Source organism: Loxodonta africana, chromosome 7 (assembly GCF_030014295.1).
Source record: "Loxodonta africana isolate mLoxAfr1 chromosome 7, mLoxAfr1.hap2, whole genome shotgun sequence".
Taxonomy (NCBI): Eukaryota; Metazoa; Chordata; class Mammalia; order Proboscidea; family Elephantidae; genus Loxodonta; species Loxodonta africana.
The window spans coordinates 92,079,841-92,098,173 of NC_087348.1; the positions used below are offsets into that span (position 1 = coordinate 92,079,841).

Below are 18,333 nucleotides of genomic sequence, written 5' to 3' on the forward strand. Positions count from 1 at the left end.
GACAGAGAGCTGATTGCAACACTGCCTCGGCCTTAGTTATTAGCCCAGTTGCTGAAGAAATCCTGACCTACCTTCCTTGGGGTGGCCTCATAGCCCCGGCCCCTATGCCAGTTGGCACCCCCACCCCTGCTGCCTGCTCTGAGCATGAAGACAGAGAGAATGTCTCAGCCAGTGCCCAGGCCAGGAGGTCCCCTTCCCCCCCACCAATAGACCTGGCAAAGATTGAGAATGTGGGGGGCCTGGCAGTCTGTCCCTCAGACCAGGAGGCCTCCTACCCACCACAATCCCCACCCCACCCCACCCTCTAAGGTGAGAGGCATAAGGAAGGATGGCTTTGCCTGGAGCTCCGTCTCCCTTTAGGGAGGTGAGTGCCCAAGGCCATGCCAAAACCAGGCGGGCAGGAGGAACTGCCAGGCGGCAGGCTTCCTCAGTTCCTGCGGTCCTGGTGCCAGCCTTAATCCCTGTACATGGCTGATAGAAGGAGCTCTTGTTCTTTATACCATGAATTCACTCTGTGACATTGAGGAAGACCCTTTCCTATCTGAGCCTCAGTTTCCCATTTGCAAATTAAGAGGGGTGAACTAGGATCTTCAGAGGTTTTCTGTTTAGATAGTTTATGAATCCATGATTTAAAAAGGCCAAGACACCAAGCTTCTAGGATTCTAAGATTCAGGATTTGAGAATTTTATGTTTCTAAGAGCCTACAATTCTTTAGAACATGAAGCTTCTGGAATTCTATGGTTTTGTGGTTCTGAGATATGATCATTCCAAGAGTCCATGATGTTTTGATGGTCTCTTAATATCTTAGACTCTCAGGGGGCTCCAAGATGGATTAGGATGAGGTTTAGGGAGCTGGTGGGGCCAATCCTAAGTGACACTGTGAAGGAGGCAATGCTTACCTCTCACATCGCCCTCCCTGGCCACATACCCATTTGGTCCCTCAGTGGCCTCCCAACTTGTATCTGGGCCTTGAGCCTGCCCTGCTTGCTCTCCCTTCCCCACCGCATATCTCATCCCCTGGATTCTCCCTACCACCTGTGCCCACATTCCCCTTCCCAACTCAAGGCCATGTGTGCATTTCTCAGGAGTCTTCTGTGGTTAATGCCCTCTGGCTCTGATGTCTAACCCAGGAAAAAAACTGTAGTGGGGAAGATTTTAGTTTGGGGAGGACAGTTGGGCCTATTTTAGGCCTTAGAGAAGGAGGGAAAGAATTAAAGTTGGACAGGTCTCATACCTCTCAACGCCCCTCACTTGGTGGACATGTATATACATACAGTGGTTAAGACCCTGGTTTTGGAGTCAGATAGCCAAGGTTCATACTGTAGCTTTAGCTTTTATTCTCAGCATGAGTTTGGGCACATTACTTAACCATTCCAGGGCTCAGTTTCCACATCTGTTATATGGGACTAGTAATAATCTCTACCTCTTGGAGTTATTGTGAAATTAAATCAGATGATATATGTAATATGCTTAGTGCCTCACACATATTAGATGTTCAATTAAGTAGTAGGTACAAACAAATAGACAAAAAAACAGATTTAAGCACTGACTCCAAACTTCCTTAACAGTGTATTTGCTGTGGTGTTTCCTTTACTCCTAGAGTTCTATGTGGCAGGCCCCAGGCAGCTATTAGGACCGGAACACCAAGCTGAGACCCCTGCTCAGGGAGCTGCTGTGGCTCCATAGTACCACCGCTGAGGTCAAATCCCCCAGATCTCATTTATAACCTCACCACTCCTGTTTCCTGTGGCTCCCCTCCCCCTCTCCTATCCCTGCCCACTGGCTAGGCCAATCTCCCTCAACACGGCCATTTTCCAACAAGGATCTGACCTCAGGGCTGGACTACACAGACTGAAGCAGTTCAGAACCATTGGAGGGAGAGTGAGAGGGTGGCAGGAGGAAGAGGCAAGAGATCAGGCTTGAGAGAGAGGCCAAGGGTCACAAAGGGCCTTGTGAGCCTGGAGGGCAAGGGAAAGCCATGGAAAAGATTTAAACTGGTGAGTTATGTGATCAAGTTTGCATTTTAGAATCTTCACTGTAGCGGCAAGAATAGAGAATCAATTAGAGGGCAAAATGGAGAGAGAGAGGCCAAAGAGAGCAGTAGCTGTCATCCCATTTTGAGATAATGGTGGCCTGTACCAAGATAGAAACAGTACACATGGGCAAAAGTGTGCTGACTTGAGGAACACTTAACAGGTACAGTGGGAAGACTTTGGGATGGTCTGGATATGGGTGGAGAGGGTGAAGGAGCAGTCAAGGACAGAATTGAAGTTTTGACCCTGAACAAATGGCACGTCAGAGCTCAATAAACAGTGAACTTCATTATCATTAGTAATAGTAATATCACTTCCTGTTAATCATTCATTTATTGAGCTCTTTATGTATCAAGTCTGATACACATCCTTGGACCTGATTGTACGATTAAATAAGACACAGTCTCCACCTTCAAGAAGTTCACAGCCCAGTGGCACAGAGGTGGGTGTGAATATGGTTTATGCAGGAAAATGCAAGTGGCTGGGGTGTGCTGGGTGCTAGGGAGTGTCTATCCGAACAGGCCACAGCCAAAGCTCTTTACCTATTTTGACACTGGCTTAAAATGATGGAATTTAATTGATCTAATCTGATTTGGAGCCATGATGGCACAGTAGTTAAGAGCTCAGCTGCTAACCAAAAGGTCAGCAGTTCAAATCTACCAGGCAATCCTTGAAAACCCTATGGGGTAGTTCTACTCTGTCCTATAGGGTCTCTATGACAGCAATGGGTTTAGTTTGGTTTTTAATCTGAATTCAGAGCAGCTATTTTTATGTATAAACCTCATGGGTCACAATGGTCTGATCTGCAAGCAATCATGGGAATGGCACAGGACTGGGCAATGTTTTGTTCTGTTGTACATGGGGTCACCATGAGCTGGGGCTAACTCGACAGCAGCTAACAAAAACATGTTAATCAGATAAACTCCAAATATTATTGTGGCATCCCCAGCCTGTCATGAGCTGTCCTACCTGCTTTTTCAGCAAAACTCTTTGTGGTGGCCCTGCTTTCAGCCTCACCTCCTCTTGCTGAATTCTTCACACTTCTACCACCTTACCATGCTCCTTTACACTTCTGTGCCTTCCCGCTGCTGTTTCCTCCACCTAGAATGCCATTCCCCATCTCCAGTGTTTGACCAACTCCTTCTCATTTTTCAAAAACCAGTTCAGATGCTACCCTTTCAGTGAAGCTAACCCAACCTCCCAGACCACTGACCTCTCCTTCCCCAGGGCTCCCCCAGAAATGAGTCCACCAGCCCTCTACTACAGCTCTCATTATACTGAATTAGAAGTACTTGTTAAATGAGTTCTTCTCCCTCGCCAAACCATTTGCTTCTGGAAGGCAAGGCCCAGATCTCATTATTGTATCTCCAGTGCTCAGTGCAGCACCCACACAGAGTTAAATCCATTGCCATTGAGTAGATTCTGACCCATAACAACTCTATAGGACAGAGTAGAACTGCCCCATAGGGCTTCCAGGGGGTGGCTGGTGGATTTGAACTGCTGGCCTTTTAGTTAGCAGCCAAGCTCTTAACCACTACACCCCCAGGGCTCCTCACATAGAATTGGTGCTGGATAGATGAATGCACAATAACTGAGTAGAGTCCATGGAGAGGGAGGGGCTCTGGAAGAGGAGGTGATTGATGGTCCTTAATCCTGGAAACCTCTGTCTTTAACAAAAAGAGAACTTTATTATGTGAGAGGAGAGCCAAACCTTTCTCAGGACTTTCATCTTGCCAACTTTCAGGAATTAGATTTTGACCTCCCCTGTCCTGCTTCTTGCCATCTGAACTCCCAAAACACCTGCCAGATCAAACAACAGGATGAATAAAAATTCAGGAGCCTGGAACAGGTAAGGGGAAGATGAGCGATTCCATGATGTAAGTCAAAATTTCTAAACTGTCCTTATAGACACATCCAAACTCCCTGAAGGACTGAACTGCTGGGCTAGGGACTTTGGGGACCATGGTCTCGGGGAACATCTAGCTCAAGCAGCATAACATAGTTTATAAAGAAAATGTTCTACCAAGGACACAAGGTAATTACGAGCCCAAGAGACAGAAAGGGCTACATGAACCAGAGACTTACATCATCCTGAGACCAGAAGAACTAGATGGTGCCCGGCCACAACCGATGACTGCCCTGACAGGGAACACAACAGAGAACCCCAGAGGGAGCAGGAGAACAGTGGGATACAGACCCCAAATTCTCATAAAAAGATCAGACTTAATGGGCTGACTGAGACTAGAAGGACCCCGGTGGTCATGGTCCCCAAACCTTCTGTTGGCCCAGAACGGAACCATTCCCGAAGCCAACTCATCAGACATGGATTGGACTGGACAGTGGGTTGGAGAGAGATGCTGATGAGGAGTGAGCTACTTGCATCAGGTGGACACTTGAGACTATGCTGGCATCTCCTGTCTGGAGGGGAGATGAGAGGGTAGAGGGGGTTAGAAGCTGGCAAAATGGTCACAAAAAGAGAGAGTGGAAGGAGGGAGCGGGCTGTCTCATCGGGGGGAGAGTAATTGGGAGTATGTAGTAAGGTGTATATAAGTTTTTATGTGAGAGACTCACTTGATTTATAAACTTTCACTTAAAGCACAACAAAAATTATTTTTAAAAAATTGTTCTACATCCTACTGAGTAGTGCCTGGGTCTTAAAAGCTTGTGATACTCCACTGGTCCTAGCCCATCTGCAACAAGGGAGAATGAAGAAAACCAAAGACACAAGGGAAAGATTAGTCTATAGGACTAATGGGCCACAACTACCACAGGCTCCACCAGACTTGAGTCTAGCACAACTAGATGGTGCCTGGCTACCAACCATAGACTGCTCTGACAGGGATCACAATAGAGGGTGCTGGACAGAGCAGGAGAAAAATATGGAACAAAAGTCTAACTGACAAAAAAAGAAGACTAGACTTATTGGTCTGACAGAGACTGGAGAAAATGAGAGTATGGCTCTCAGATACCCTTTTAGCTCAGTAGTGAAGTCACTCCTGAGGTTCACCCTTCAGCCAAAGATTAGACAGACAGGCCCATAAAACAAAATGTAACTAAATGGACACACCAGCCCCGGGGCAAGGACAAGAAGGCAGGAGTGGACAGGAAAGCTGGTAATGGAGAACCCAAGGTCAAGAAGGGGAGAGTGTTGACACATCATAGGGCTGGCAACCAGTGTCACAAAACAATATGTGTATTGTTTAATGAGAAACTAATTTGCTCTGTAAACCTTCATCTAAAGCACAATTAAAAAAAAGTTCTAAACTGTCTCCATCCCAGTTCGTCCTGCAGTCTGACTTGAAACCCTCGTGCTACGATAAAGGACATAGGAGGCTGGTTAGGAGTGGGTAGTGTGGTTGGGAATTCTCCCAATAGGAGGTAGAAAAGGCTACCAGAAAGGAGCTTTTGGGCTGGAAGGGAGGTTGGGTGGGGCCATATAGCACCAAATAGCACCAGGAGGGGCTAGGGTGAGAAGAGAGGCTGCGATCATGGCTGGCCTGTCCCCAGCCTACAAGAACTCAGGAAACCTGAGCGAGCCAGGCTGCATAGGAATGTGAGGACGTTTACATCTCTCTCCTCACACCCACAGAGCCATACTTTCTCTATTTATTTATAGTCCCCCTCTTCACACAAACAAATTTGCTCCCATCTGAGACATAAGCTCTGCTCTGGGCTCTGACACACGCTTGAAGAGGCCTCTTAAGGGAATCAGAATAAAAACCTCAGATCTTCAGTGGCCAAGCTGGGCAAACTGGGGAAAGGGGCTTCACTTCTCTGAATCCAACTCCCCATATCTGGCGCATGACAGACATACAGGAGCAAAAAGAGCCTCAAAGGAGAGAATCGTCAAACCAGGAAAGGTAGCTGTTATCTGGCAAGGGACAGGGGCAACGATGGGGCTGTTTACATTCTATTCTGCCTTGAATGCAGATGCTTAGATTAATAGAATCTTAGAATGTTAGGGATTTAGAGAAGACATTCAATCCCTTCATTTTCCAGAGGTGGAAACTGAGTCCCAGAGAGGGAAAGGGACTTGCTTAAGATCATGGATTCATGTTAGTACAAGCTACAATGCTAACCTTCAGCTCTGGGGAGGGTGCTTTTAGGGACACCCATCCCCTAAGGAACAGGACCAGAAGAAACGGCTTTAAATTGCAAACAAAAGGATTCAGGTGAGACATAGGGAAGAACTTCCTAACTCCAAGAATGGGTAACAGAAGAAGGCTGCGGGACAGTCTTCCCTGGGATACAGTCCTTCACAGAGGCAAGGGGATGCCTGAAATGACCACTGTACCACACTCCCAAGGGCACTGTTCTCACACCAGTCCTTGTCTTTGGGAGTCCAAAGGATGCAAGTTTCCTCTCCCAGATCCAGGCGCCGTGGCAGACGGCTGGGGGAACTTGAGAGGCCAGTCCTGGAACAGGTGCAACAGCTGGAGCGGCTGCGCAGCTGTTGCCCAGCTCCGCTTTGCAGCCTACGAGCCAGTGGGTGAGGCGGAGACCTCTACTGGTGGGAGAGAGGAAGTGCAGAACGCCGCATGAAAGAGGGGCCTCCTGGAGCCAGACTCAGTGCCCAACCCCCACCCCACACACATCTGGGCAGGTGAATGGGGGATGCGACTAAGCTGAACATTAGGACAGGGTCCCCACTACCCCTCCAGGTACAATCTCCTGGCGTCTGAGGGTCTGACTGTCTGACCCTTCCTTCCTGACAGGGCAGAAGCACGAAGCTGCAGATTCATGCTACCCCAATTCCCTTTCCCACAGGCTGTAGTGGACTCTCAGAACCAAGGCAGCGACATATTTGGATCTTAGAGTCTTAGAATTACAGACTGTTAAAATTGGAATGGCCCTCCAAGATCACCAGTTTTAGTTAAACCAACTCGTTTTACAGCTGGGAAGACTGAGGGGCAGAGAAAGGCAGCCTACCCTGGGTCATGGTGGGACCTGATGGCAGAGCCAGGGTTGGAGCCCAGAACTTCTAAGTTTGCCCTCTGCACCATATCATACCATGGGTAGCTCCCTACCCACCACATCCCTGCTCTGATGTCTGAAATTCTTCTACCTGAGAACAAAAGCTTCAATTCCCAGAATACAAATAAACCAAAACAAAACCAAACCCAGTGCCCGTCGAGTTGATTCCGACTCATAGCGACCCTACAGGACAGAGTAGAACTTCCCTATAGAGTTTCCAAGGAGCGCCTGTTGGATACCCTTGGAAAAAGAATAGAGGGACTGATGTTTTTACTGTGGCAACTGAGTCTTTCCTAAAAGGAGGACTGGGTGGAGGGAGAGAAGAGAAAGAAGAATCGTGTTAGACACCTTAAAGGGAAATATATATGTGTGGGGAGGGGGGCGGCACAATTAGTAAGGGAAGTGAGTAAAGGAGAGGAACTGACATAGGAGAAAGAGCACAGGACACAGAGTCAAGAGGCTAGTCAGGTTCTTGCCCCACAGAGGGGATGGGTGCACGAAGTTACCAACATCCCAAGTATATGTGGCTCAGCCCAGAGCTGGGATCAATATTGGCCAGTGACCAGGTCAGGGATGCAGCCTAAGGAAAGGATCTAGCCCAGGGAGGAAATTGGGGTTCAATGTGTGGTCAGGGTCAGAGGGTCATGGCTCAGCCTGTGGCTGGAGTTGAGACTCAGTCTGGGTTGGCATCAGAGCTTAGTCTATGACAGGAAACAGAGCCAAGGATAGAATAACTTTTGTTCGACTAGGCTGGCACTTTAACTGAGGAGCCTACTGCCATCCATGCTTGCAGGCCATTGGCATTCTGCAGGACTGGGCCACCTCAGGAGTCTGCCACCACACAGACTTGAGAATTTCCATGTGTTGGTACCACTTCTGAAAACACCTAAGATGTCACCAGGAGATTTCTTACCCACAATAGGCTTGAGATCTTATTTAAATTGAGATGAGGACCTTCATAAGAGACCTTTAAATAGGAACCTGGCAAGTGACTATAGGATTGTTTCTAGCTTCATAGATTGTCAGCATCAGACAAAATGAGGCTCAGAGAAGGAAAGTGACTTGTCCCAATTCACACAGCCAATAAACGATAGACTGGGGACTGGAATCCAGGTCTCTGTTCTTTAATAGGAATTCCTGGGTGGTGCAGATGGTCAAGGCACTTGGCTGTGAACCAAAAAGTTGTAGGTTGAAGTCCACCCAGAGGTGCCTTGGAAGAAAGGCCTGGTAATCTATTTCTAAAAAATCAGCCACCGAAATCCCTAAGAGCACAGTTCTACTGTGACACACATGGGGTTGTCATGAGTTGGAATTGACTTGATGGCAACTGGTACGAGTTCTTTAATACATTTGATGTGTGACCCTGGGCAAGTCTCTCCCCCTCTCTGGGTTTCAGTTTAACTATAAGGATAGGTAAACTGAGGGGCCGACACTGATGATTTTCATGGGCTCTTCCAGCTCTGACGTCCTTGAATCTGAACACCTTCCTTTGAATGCCAGTCCACCTCACTGTAACAAGTCTGCTCGGAGCTTTTCTTCTTGAATCTCTAGACAGGTAAGAGCTCTCTATTTACTAGGCTGTCAGGGAAGGCGGAATACTGGCAGGACCCAGTGAGAGGTATGGACCTGAAGGCCAATGAAGACACGGAGGAAGGGAGATCAGAGTGGATCAGGTTGTCAAAGAGAATTTGCCACAAGAGGGGTGACCTGGGCAAGGCTGTAATGGGCTGTCAAGATATGGGAGGCAAAGAGAGGGATGTGGATAGGATATGAGCAATCGTGCAAAATGGTCTGATTCTAGGATATGCCGGGGACTAAGAAGGAGATACCAAGTGGAACAGAGAGGCCTGCATCCTGTGCTGACTCATGTAAGAAACAACAGGTGGGTGTTAGTAAGAAACCCCCAAGATTCAAGGAGAAGGAGGTGACATTTACTGAGCATGGGGCATTGTGCTGAGCACTTTACTCGTGCCCCCTCATTTAACCCTCCCAAGAACCCTCCAGATTATACGTTAGTACTTCTCTTTGACAGATGAAGAAATTGAGGCTCAGAGTAAGAACTTATGAAAAGTCACACAGCTAATGAGAGACGGAGTCAGGGCTTGAACCCAACACTTAGTTGTTCCCATACTTTTTGCTAAGGTCTTATGTTGTTGGCAAGCCTGAGATGATCAGACACGCACCCTGCCCTCACGTGCAGAGACAAGACTGAAACAAAATACAGCAATACCAGCTCCAGAAAGTCACATGCTAAAAGCAAGGCATAGAGGGGAGAGCTGAGCCGTGGAGAGGAGAGAGCACCAGGCTGGGAGTTGGGAAACTGGAGTCTTAGTCTCAGGCTCTGCCCTGTGTGACCTGGAGCAAGCCACTGCCACTCCTTGGCCTCAGTTTCTTTATTGGAGTTTGAGCTAAGCTCCTCCCTTCTCAATGAGAAGAAAATCTTTGGTTTGGTTTTCATCCTCACAGCATTCTAAGGGATTTTCAAGGACTGAGTTGAAATCTACCAGCCTGTTGTGGGGGCAGTGAGGAAACCCAGGTTCGGAGAGAGTATATAACTTGTTGAGGTCACACTGTATCTAAATGGAAAAACATCAATTTGGCAACTGATACATTTTTCAAGAACCTACGTTGCAACAGCCTTGTGATAGTTTTTTTTACATATTTTCTCTAATCTCTGTAACAGTCCTGGGGGTTCTACTCCCATTTTATACATTAGGAAACCGAGGCTCAGAGAGGTGCCCTCTCTACCTGCCTCCCATCAGCTGGTATTCAGTGGGGCTGGGAAAATGAAGACGTTGGTCTATCTCACTGTGCCATGCTGCTTCCTGGAGTCTCACAACTCGGAATCAGGGTTCCTCCCAGATACTGTGGGACAGGGGAAACATATAGGATTTGATATTAGAGACTTGTGGCTTTGGATGGCTTACTAGCTCTGTAAACTTGAGCAAATTCCTTCTTCTCTCTCAGCTTTTCTCGTCTGTAAAATAAAAATGGTAGTATCCACCTATTGGAGCCTTGTGAGATCAAAAGAGATAAAGGAGTGGGAAAGTTATCTTAGCTCTTATTTCTTTTGACACATTCTTTCTAAATGCAATAGCCTTTTCGTGGTCATCACACTCCTTATTTGCAGGCAAACATACCGAACTCTCTGCTAGGAATAGTAAGCCCCTTTCCCCCAAAGCACAGTGCCTGCCCTTTTGCCCATTGCTCTCGGTACCCCTATCATCAAGTCCATGCCGGCAGCCCCTTTGCTCTGAATCTTGCCAACAGTCCACCCAACTAATCAGCTCACATTGGTCGCAGAGGAGTCTCCACCCCTCCTGCACAGGTGCTGCCTGGATGGCTGTTAGAACAGTTGGGGGTCCTAGGTCTTGGCACTTGCCTCCCAATCCTAGGGTCCCGGGGCCCCTCCTCTGCCTGCCCAGCCTCCCCATCTACTTACGGGCTCGAGCGTGGGAGTCCAAGGGGAACCAGAGCAGCGCGAGTCCCAGCAAGGAGGACAGGGCCCTCACCTCGGGAACCATACTTCCTTCCCCCAGGGCCAGGCCGCCACGCGCTGAGCCGGAAGGGGAGTCGGGAGAAAGTGAGATGGGAAGGGCACTGAGGCACAGGGTCACAAAACAATCCACAGATCCAGAGAGAGTTGCTGCTACAGAGGAGAGCCAGAGAAGGGCCGAGAGGAAAGTGGTGAGGGGAAAAGGAAGAGAAGGAGGTCCAAGGTGGGAATAAGAGGAAAGTGGAAAGAAAGCAATGGGAAAGGAGGGAAAGAGATGGAGAAACGGAGGAAGGTTCGGCAAGAGGTAAAAGCAATAAAAGAAAAGGAGAAGGTGAGAGGGAGAGCAGCAGAAGGAAGAGCGGGGAGAGGGCACAGGTCTGGAGAGCGCGCAGCAACTGGCGAGGCGCGAGGGACCACCACTGTGTTCCGGGCGCTTGGGCTAGAGGCGGCCGACGCCCCTTGCTCCGCAGGCTCGGGGTCTGGCCTTGGGGTCCTGGGGCCCAGCGGGGTGAAGGTACCGGCGGCGGCAGCGGCGCGGCGGCGGTGGGGTTGGCTGAGCGCGGGCCGGCTGTGCACGCCAAGGGCTCCAGGAGCGGCGCTCGGGCGCATTTGTACTTTGCCGCGGGAAGCAGGCAGCCCCGGCCTGGCGCTGGCCTCGTACTGGCGCCTCCTCTGGGGCACCGCGGGCTCGGTGGATTGGCCACCCGAGAAACAGGCCCACTTTTTCCCCTCCTCTCTCATGCGGGTCTCGGTGACAGACGCCCCAGGCGCGGCGCCGGGAGGAGGCGAGGGGGCTGAGGAGGGGGAAGGGGCCACCCGGGCCCCGAGTTTTAACCCCTGCCTCCCCGCAACGCCCAGAGCGCAGGAGGATGGAACCCAGATAGACTTCAGGCGAAACTTTCGGGTGGGTATGAATGAGATGCCGGGGTCCCTGTGGGGAATGGGGCTGCGGGATCCGGGAGGAGCTCAGGGTAGGACGCTAGGCCGTGCGTGCACAGAGCTCAGCATCCAAATGGAATCAGGGCACTTGTTTCTTAGTTCTGTTTCTGCACCTCTAAAATGAGTATTTTTGTATCTTCACCGCAATTGTTGTGAAGACCAAATGAGTTAATGAAAGTCAAACACTCAAATCCCAAAGAGACCACCCACCACCCACTGCAGTTGTGTCCATTCCGATTCCGACTCCCAGCGACCCTATAGGACAGAGTAGAACTGCCCCATAGGGTTTCCAAGACTGTAATGTCGACGGAAGCAGACTGACACAGCCTTAGTCTCCCGCAGAGGAGCTAGTAATTCCAACCGCCGACTTTTCGGTTGGCAGCCGAGCGCTTTAACCACCGCGCCACCATACGATCAAATGAGATAATGAAAGTCAAAACACTCAAAACCCAAAGAGAAGGGGTCATAATTCCAGGGGCCTAGAATGCCCTTCCCAGTTCTCCTCTGTACCTCCACCTGCCACTCCCCTGTTAAAAATCCAGCCCAGCCGGATCCTTTGACCCTTCTCTGGGAAGTCTTCTCATGCTTTCCTTCTCTCTTTCCTGAGGCAGGACATGCTCTCTCCTTTGCCTCTGTAGGTAAGGCTGACACCTCTCTGATAGCGTTGGTCGTGTTCAGCCATCCCTGGCTCCCCACCCCACAGTGTTGCTATATGCCTTGTGTTGAATGAGTACATGAATTACTAGGACCTGAGAGGAGAATGGAAACCCTGGTGGCACAGTACAGTGGTCAAGAGCTTGTCTGATAACAAAAAGGTTGGCAGTTTGAATCTACCAGGTGCTCCTTGGAAGCCCTATGGGGCAGTTCTACTCTGTCCTATAGGGTCACTATGAGTCGGAATAGACTCGAATGGCAGTGCTTAAGAGCTTGACTACTAACCAAAAGGTCAGCAGTTCGAACCCACCAGCAGCTCCACTAGGAGAAAGATGTGGCAATCTGCTTCTGTAAAGGTTACAGCTTTGGAAACCCTATGGGGCCACTCTTCTCTGTCCTATAGGGTCACTATGAGTCAGAATTGACTCACTGGCAATGAGTTTCTTTCTTTCTTTTTTTTTTTTAAATGAAGAGACCAACCAGCTCTGACCAGACCAGAAACATCCAGGCTCTTCATTCAAAAGGGCAAGTCCATGTTCTGGCTCTCTCCCTAACTTGCTGGGCCACTTTGGGTAAATACGGTCAGTTTCCTTTGGACTTCAATTTCCTTCCCAGCTTCTCTTGCAGAGCTACTGGAGACTTTAGTGAATGTTGGGGGGAGAACACTGGGAGAAATAAGAAGTGAGATGGGTTGTTGAGCCACTTACCATGATGGGATGGTAGGGAACCAGATTTCCAGGTTAAAACACTCTTAACTAGCTGTCTATAAAGATAGCTTCCTGGACAGAGGTTGGGCTCCCCCTTCCACTTTGCTGCCAGGTTACCACCTCCAAAACAGAGCAGTAAGAGGAACCAGAAAGAGGTGATTCCAGAAACAACATTTCCCCAGGACTCTCAGGATCAGGAACAAACATGGCCTGCCCCTAGGTGCCATCTAGACTTAACTTCTCTTGCTCTGTCTGTCCAGTCTCTTCCTCTTCCTTGAGTGTACTTCACTTTAACAATGAATGAGAGCTAGGTGCTTCCCTTTTTGCCTTGGTTTCAGGGGCTCAGGGTTAAATTTAATGCTTAATTACAGGAAAAATATCCCAAGGACTTGGAACAGAGATCTTTTCCTTTCCCCATTTTTGTTTAAAGTCTGCTCTGCACATATGTTCATGTCTTAGGTGTGACAGGTAGTGTGAGATTGGCCTCCCCTACGTCCTGCCCCTCCTGCTTCATAAGAGGTCTCTACTGTCTCATGCTTCCTCTCCATCCCATCATCCCCAGAGTTCAGGCCATCAGTATCTCTTACTTAGACTTTCCAAGCAGCCTCTTAGCAGGTCTCCTACCCCTAGTCTGGCTCCTCCCATCTATTTTTCTCACATCTGCTAGAAGAATTATTCTAATCATTTCCATTGACAAATATGATCATATCACTTTCCCACCTAAAACTCATCTGTAGTTTCCTATTGCTTGTATATTAAAAACCAGAATTTTTAGCTTTGAATTCAAGTCCCTGTCTACCATTGTCACTTACTGTATACTTTCACCAACTGCTTACCACCCTACACTGGCCTACGCATTTTTATGCCTCCATGTCTTTGTATATGTTTTTCTTCTGCGTAGACTGTTTTTCCTCCTCTATCTAGTGAATCACAAGTCAGCTCAGAGTCACATCCTCTCTGAAGACTTCTCTGTTTCCCCTAGACTAAGTGAATTCCTGCCCCTTCAGTGTTTCCTACAGCCCATTGTATACAGCGATTGGGGTATAAATATTTATTTGCATGTCTATCTTGTACTCGGAAACCCTGGTAGCATAGTGGTTAAGAGCTATGGCTGCCACAAAAAAAAAAAAAAAAAAATGTCAGCAGTTCGAATCCACCAGGCGCTCCTTGGAAACCATATGGGGCAGTTCTACTCTGTCCTATAGGGTCGCTGTGAGTCGGAATCAACTCGACAGCAACGGGTTTGGTTCTGGTTTTTATCCTGTACTCAACTGTGAAGGAGCCCTGATGGTACAATGGTTAAAGCTCTCAGCTGCCAACCTAAAGGTCAGTGGTTCGAATGCATCAGGTGCTCCACAGGAGAAAAGACTTGGTGATCTAGTCCCTGGTGATCTGTTCCTACAAAGATTACAGCCTATGGGGCAGTTCTACCCTGTTCAATAGGGTTGCTATGAGTTGGAAGCAACTTGATGGCACCTAACAACAACACTCAACTGTGAGGGCAGGTGGCTCCCCCCCCCCCATTTATGTCTGTATCTTCAGCATAGCAAAGTGGCTAACACAAAGATACTAAATGAATAATTGCCACATGAAATGATGACAAGTGATTTTGAAAAGAAGGCATTATCCTCCCATGGGAGTGCCTTCAGTTCCTCAACTGACCTCAGCATTAATCACAATTGACAATCACTTAAAGTTTCTGGGTCTACTGTAGAATTGCTGTTGAAGATGTTGTCCATATATTATCTAATATCCTTATAAACGGAGATTTCACAAATTCTTTCAAAATCTAGTCAGGAAAAAAATGTATCCACACATATCAGTTTGTTGCGCCAAGAGGTTGTCTGGCGCCTGCTTGCTTTTCTGATAGGGAACTTTCTCATTGCCTTCCAAGGCAGCCCATTCCACTGTTGGACAGCTCTGACTGTTAGAAAGATCTTTATATTAAGCTGAAATCTGATTCTCTGTGACTTCCCACACTGCTCCTAGCTCTGCCCCCAGGGCTACACAGAACAAGCCAACTCCTTTTGTCCTTTGAGAGCCTTACAGAGAGATTTGAGGCAGAGGACGCATCCTCCATCCTCTCACCCTTACCAGTCCCAACCCCTGGACCACTCTTGCCAGTCAAACTTTGTAATTCTTTAAGCATACTGAGCTCTTTTAGCCTTCACATCTCTGCATATACTGTTTCTTCTGTCTGGAATGTCTTCCCTCTACCCACTCTTATCTGTCTGGCAAACTTGCTTATTTTCCAAGGAGCAAGGTAATTGCCACCTCCTTCATTCATCTAACAATTACTGACTGCCAGCTCTGTGCCAGGCACTGTGCTAGGTGCTAGGGACACAGCAGAGAACAAGATAGATACTGATGCTTTTAGTCCAGATTGTCTTGTCTCTGTGACGGCCTCTAAGTTAGCTTCTCTGTCCTCCATGCTTCTGTATCTCCATTATAGCGCTTATCACATTGTATTTTCAATAGGTATTTGAGTCACCTCCTTTAAACTGAGTTCCTTGAGAGCACAGACCACTATTTACCTAATACCTTCCCAGGCCTCAGCACAGAGCTTTGTACATAATAGTTGCTAGAGATTTGCTGAATAATATCCCTAGTTCCTTCAAACAGTACTCTTATGATATATTTGTGGTTAGGGCTCCTCCTCGGCTGCAAGCTGCTCAATTACGTGACATAAGCAAGACAATAAGGATCGTAAGAATCAGAGTTAAGGAAAGACTTCTTAACCTAATGTGCTTAACTCTGTCAATAAGACTCTAATATCAAATTCATCACAAGATGTAATATAAGAGATAATAGAGGCTCTACCCCAAAGATTGGAAACGCTGGTGGCATAGTGGTTACATGCTACGCCTGCTAACCAAAAGGTTGGCAGTTCAAATCTGCCAGGTGCTCCTTGGAAACCCTATGGGACAGTTTTACTCTGTCCTATAGGGTCGCTATGAGTCGGATTCGACTCGACGGCACTGGGTTTTACCCCAACGATATGCTGATAAATGTTTAACAACTGGCTATTGAGGGAAAAAAAGCCCTTGGTTTATAGCAGTTGCCAATTTCCATGGTGTGAATGCTCCCAGCATGGCCCACTTCAAGCTACCAATGTGATGCCACTGAATGAGGAGTTGGGAAGAGATGTGCGGTAGTGCATCATTATATAGGATTTCACCATAAATGTATCATAGAAAATAACCTCAAGTACATTGAAAATAGTAAAATAATTAGAAAGTGATGAGTTTTGAGTATTTATTACCTCTGTTTTTGATATAACTTAGTTAACTATAAGTTTATATAGTTCAATTTTTAGTAATGACTGTCTTTAACAACTAGCTTGCAAAATTCCTGAAAATTAAACAGTTGGATCTCCTGAGCCAGTACAAGCCAGTTCCAGTACATGTCTTCACTTGATGATATCGTGAGAAGGGAACAAACGGGCTCTTTAAAGCTGAATCCTATTTAGATACACTAGGAGGAAAGCCATGTTTAACGGAACTACCAAAGAGAATTTCTTTGTAAAGTGAACAGCCCCCTCCTCACTCCCACCTCTTAACCAAGTCAGAGTTACTCATCTGTACTTAATGAGTTATTCATCTTTACTTAAAATCTATTATTATTTTGGAAACCCTGGTGGCGTAGTGGTTAAGAGCTACAGCTGCTAACCAAAAGGTCGGAGGTTCGAATCCACCAGGTGCTCCTTGGAAACTCTATAGGGACAGTTCTACTCTGTCCTATAGGATCACTATGAGTTGGAATTGATTCCACGGTAGCGGTTTTTTTTTTTTTTTGTATTATTTTAGGAAGGGGCCCTGGTGATGCAATGGTTAAGTGCTCAGCTGCTAACCGAAAGGTTGGCATTTCAAACTCACCCAGCAGCTCCATAGGAGAAAGACCTGGAGATCTGCTCCTGTAAAGATTACAACCTAGAAAAGCCTATGGGACAGTTCTACACTGTCACATGGCTCGCCATGAGTCAAAATTGACTTGTTAGCACCTAACAACAACATTATTTTAGGACATATTCATTTGGATCTTCCGATATTGTGCATATATTTGGCCTAAATAAATGTTTGTAGAATGGATAAATGAATCCTCACACCCAAAATAGTGTCTGGTGCATCAGTTGAATGGGTGAATGGGTGAACGTGAGACTTACCTGTATTTATCTGTGTGGACTTTTATGTAGCTATGCTTCACCCCACCCTCAGTGGGCCCTCTTTTTTTCTTAGGATAGCCTGCACAAAGATAGAATGATGGAGAATGTATCAGGCAGCCAGGATGGGGACATACATAGCCCTTAATTTTAAAAGATCCCTCATGAGGAAAACTGGGGACAAAGTACCTTCAAGGGAAGACATGATGTGGGGTTATCCTTCATTTCAGAACTCAAGCTCTGACTTCCTGACCAGAGGCCTCGTCTATAGTGCAGGCATCATCACTCACCAAACACCAAGGAGAATGGAACTTCTGCTCCCACCTCCTCCATGCTCAGAGGGACTTTCAAAAAGCAGATTGTCCTCAGAGACTTCTTTCAATAGGTCTGTGAAGATGTAGCTAGAGCTTCAGAGAAGGGTGCCACGTAACTTGGGTCACACAGCCTAATGGTGGCAAGCATCGGATCCACCCAAAGATGGGAATGAGGAGCCCCCAGAGTTATCTTTTAAAAACATAAATAATGTCTCTTCCTTGCTTAAAACCTTCCCATTGTGTAATCCAACCCCTTTATCATAATTTGTAAATACTTCCATGACCTTCCTACCCTCTGATTTCACTATGCTCCAGCACATTGGCCTCCCTTCTGTGTCTGGGATATAGCAAGCTGCTTTGCCCTCCTTGGGTCTTTGCACTTTGCTGTTTCCCCTGCTTGAAATGCTCTTTCCTCAGCTTTTCCCATGGCTGACACCTCTTCATTCAGCAAAAATGTCACCTCCTTCTTAATCACTAGCAACCGGCCGTCTAAGATGCATCAATTGGTCTCAACCCACCTGGATCAAAGGAGAATGCAGAACACCAAGGACACAAGGTAATTACGAGTCCAAGAGACAGAAGGGGCCACATAAACCAGAGACTACCTCATCCTGAGACCAGAAGAACTAGATGGTGCCTGGCTACAACTGATAACTGCCCTGACAGGGAACACACCAGAGAACTACTGAGGGAGCAGGAGAGCAGTGGGATGCAGACCCTAAATTCTCATAAAAAGACCAGACTTAATGGTCTGACTGAGACTAGAAGGACCCTGGTGGTCATGGCCCCCAGACCTTCTGTTAGTCCAGGACAGGAACCATTCCCAAAGCCAACTCTTCAGACAGGGATTGGACTGGACAATGGGTTGGAGAGGGATGCTGGTAAGGAGTGAGCTTCTTGGATCAGGTGGACACTTGAGACTATGTTGGCATCTCCTCCCTGGAGGGGAGATGAGAGAGTAGAGGGGGTTAGAAGCTGACAAAATGAACATGAAAAGAGAGAGTGGAGGGAGGGAGAGGGCTGTCTCATTAGGGGGAGAGCAACTGGGAGTAGGTAG

At 47.6% G+C, this 18,333-nt stretch overlaps 1 protein-coding gene across 1 annotated transcript in view; it reads right to left on the reverse strand.

Moving 5' to 3' along the window:
• The window catches only part of CHRDL2 (chordin like 2), a 37,584-nt gene extending 26,707 nt beyond the window's left edge, over positions 1 to 10,877 (reverse strand). Inside the window, exon 1 of the mRNA XM_064289513.1 lies at positions 10,450 to 10,877. Coding sequence (XP_064145583.1) covers positions 10,450 to 10,531 — 82 coding nt within the window. The 5' untranslated portion in view covers positions 10,532 to 10,877. The remainder of the gene's footprint in view (positions 1 to 10,449) is intronic.
• Between the last annotated feature and the right edge of the window lie 7,456 nt (positions 10,878 to 18,333).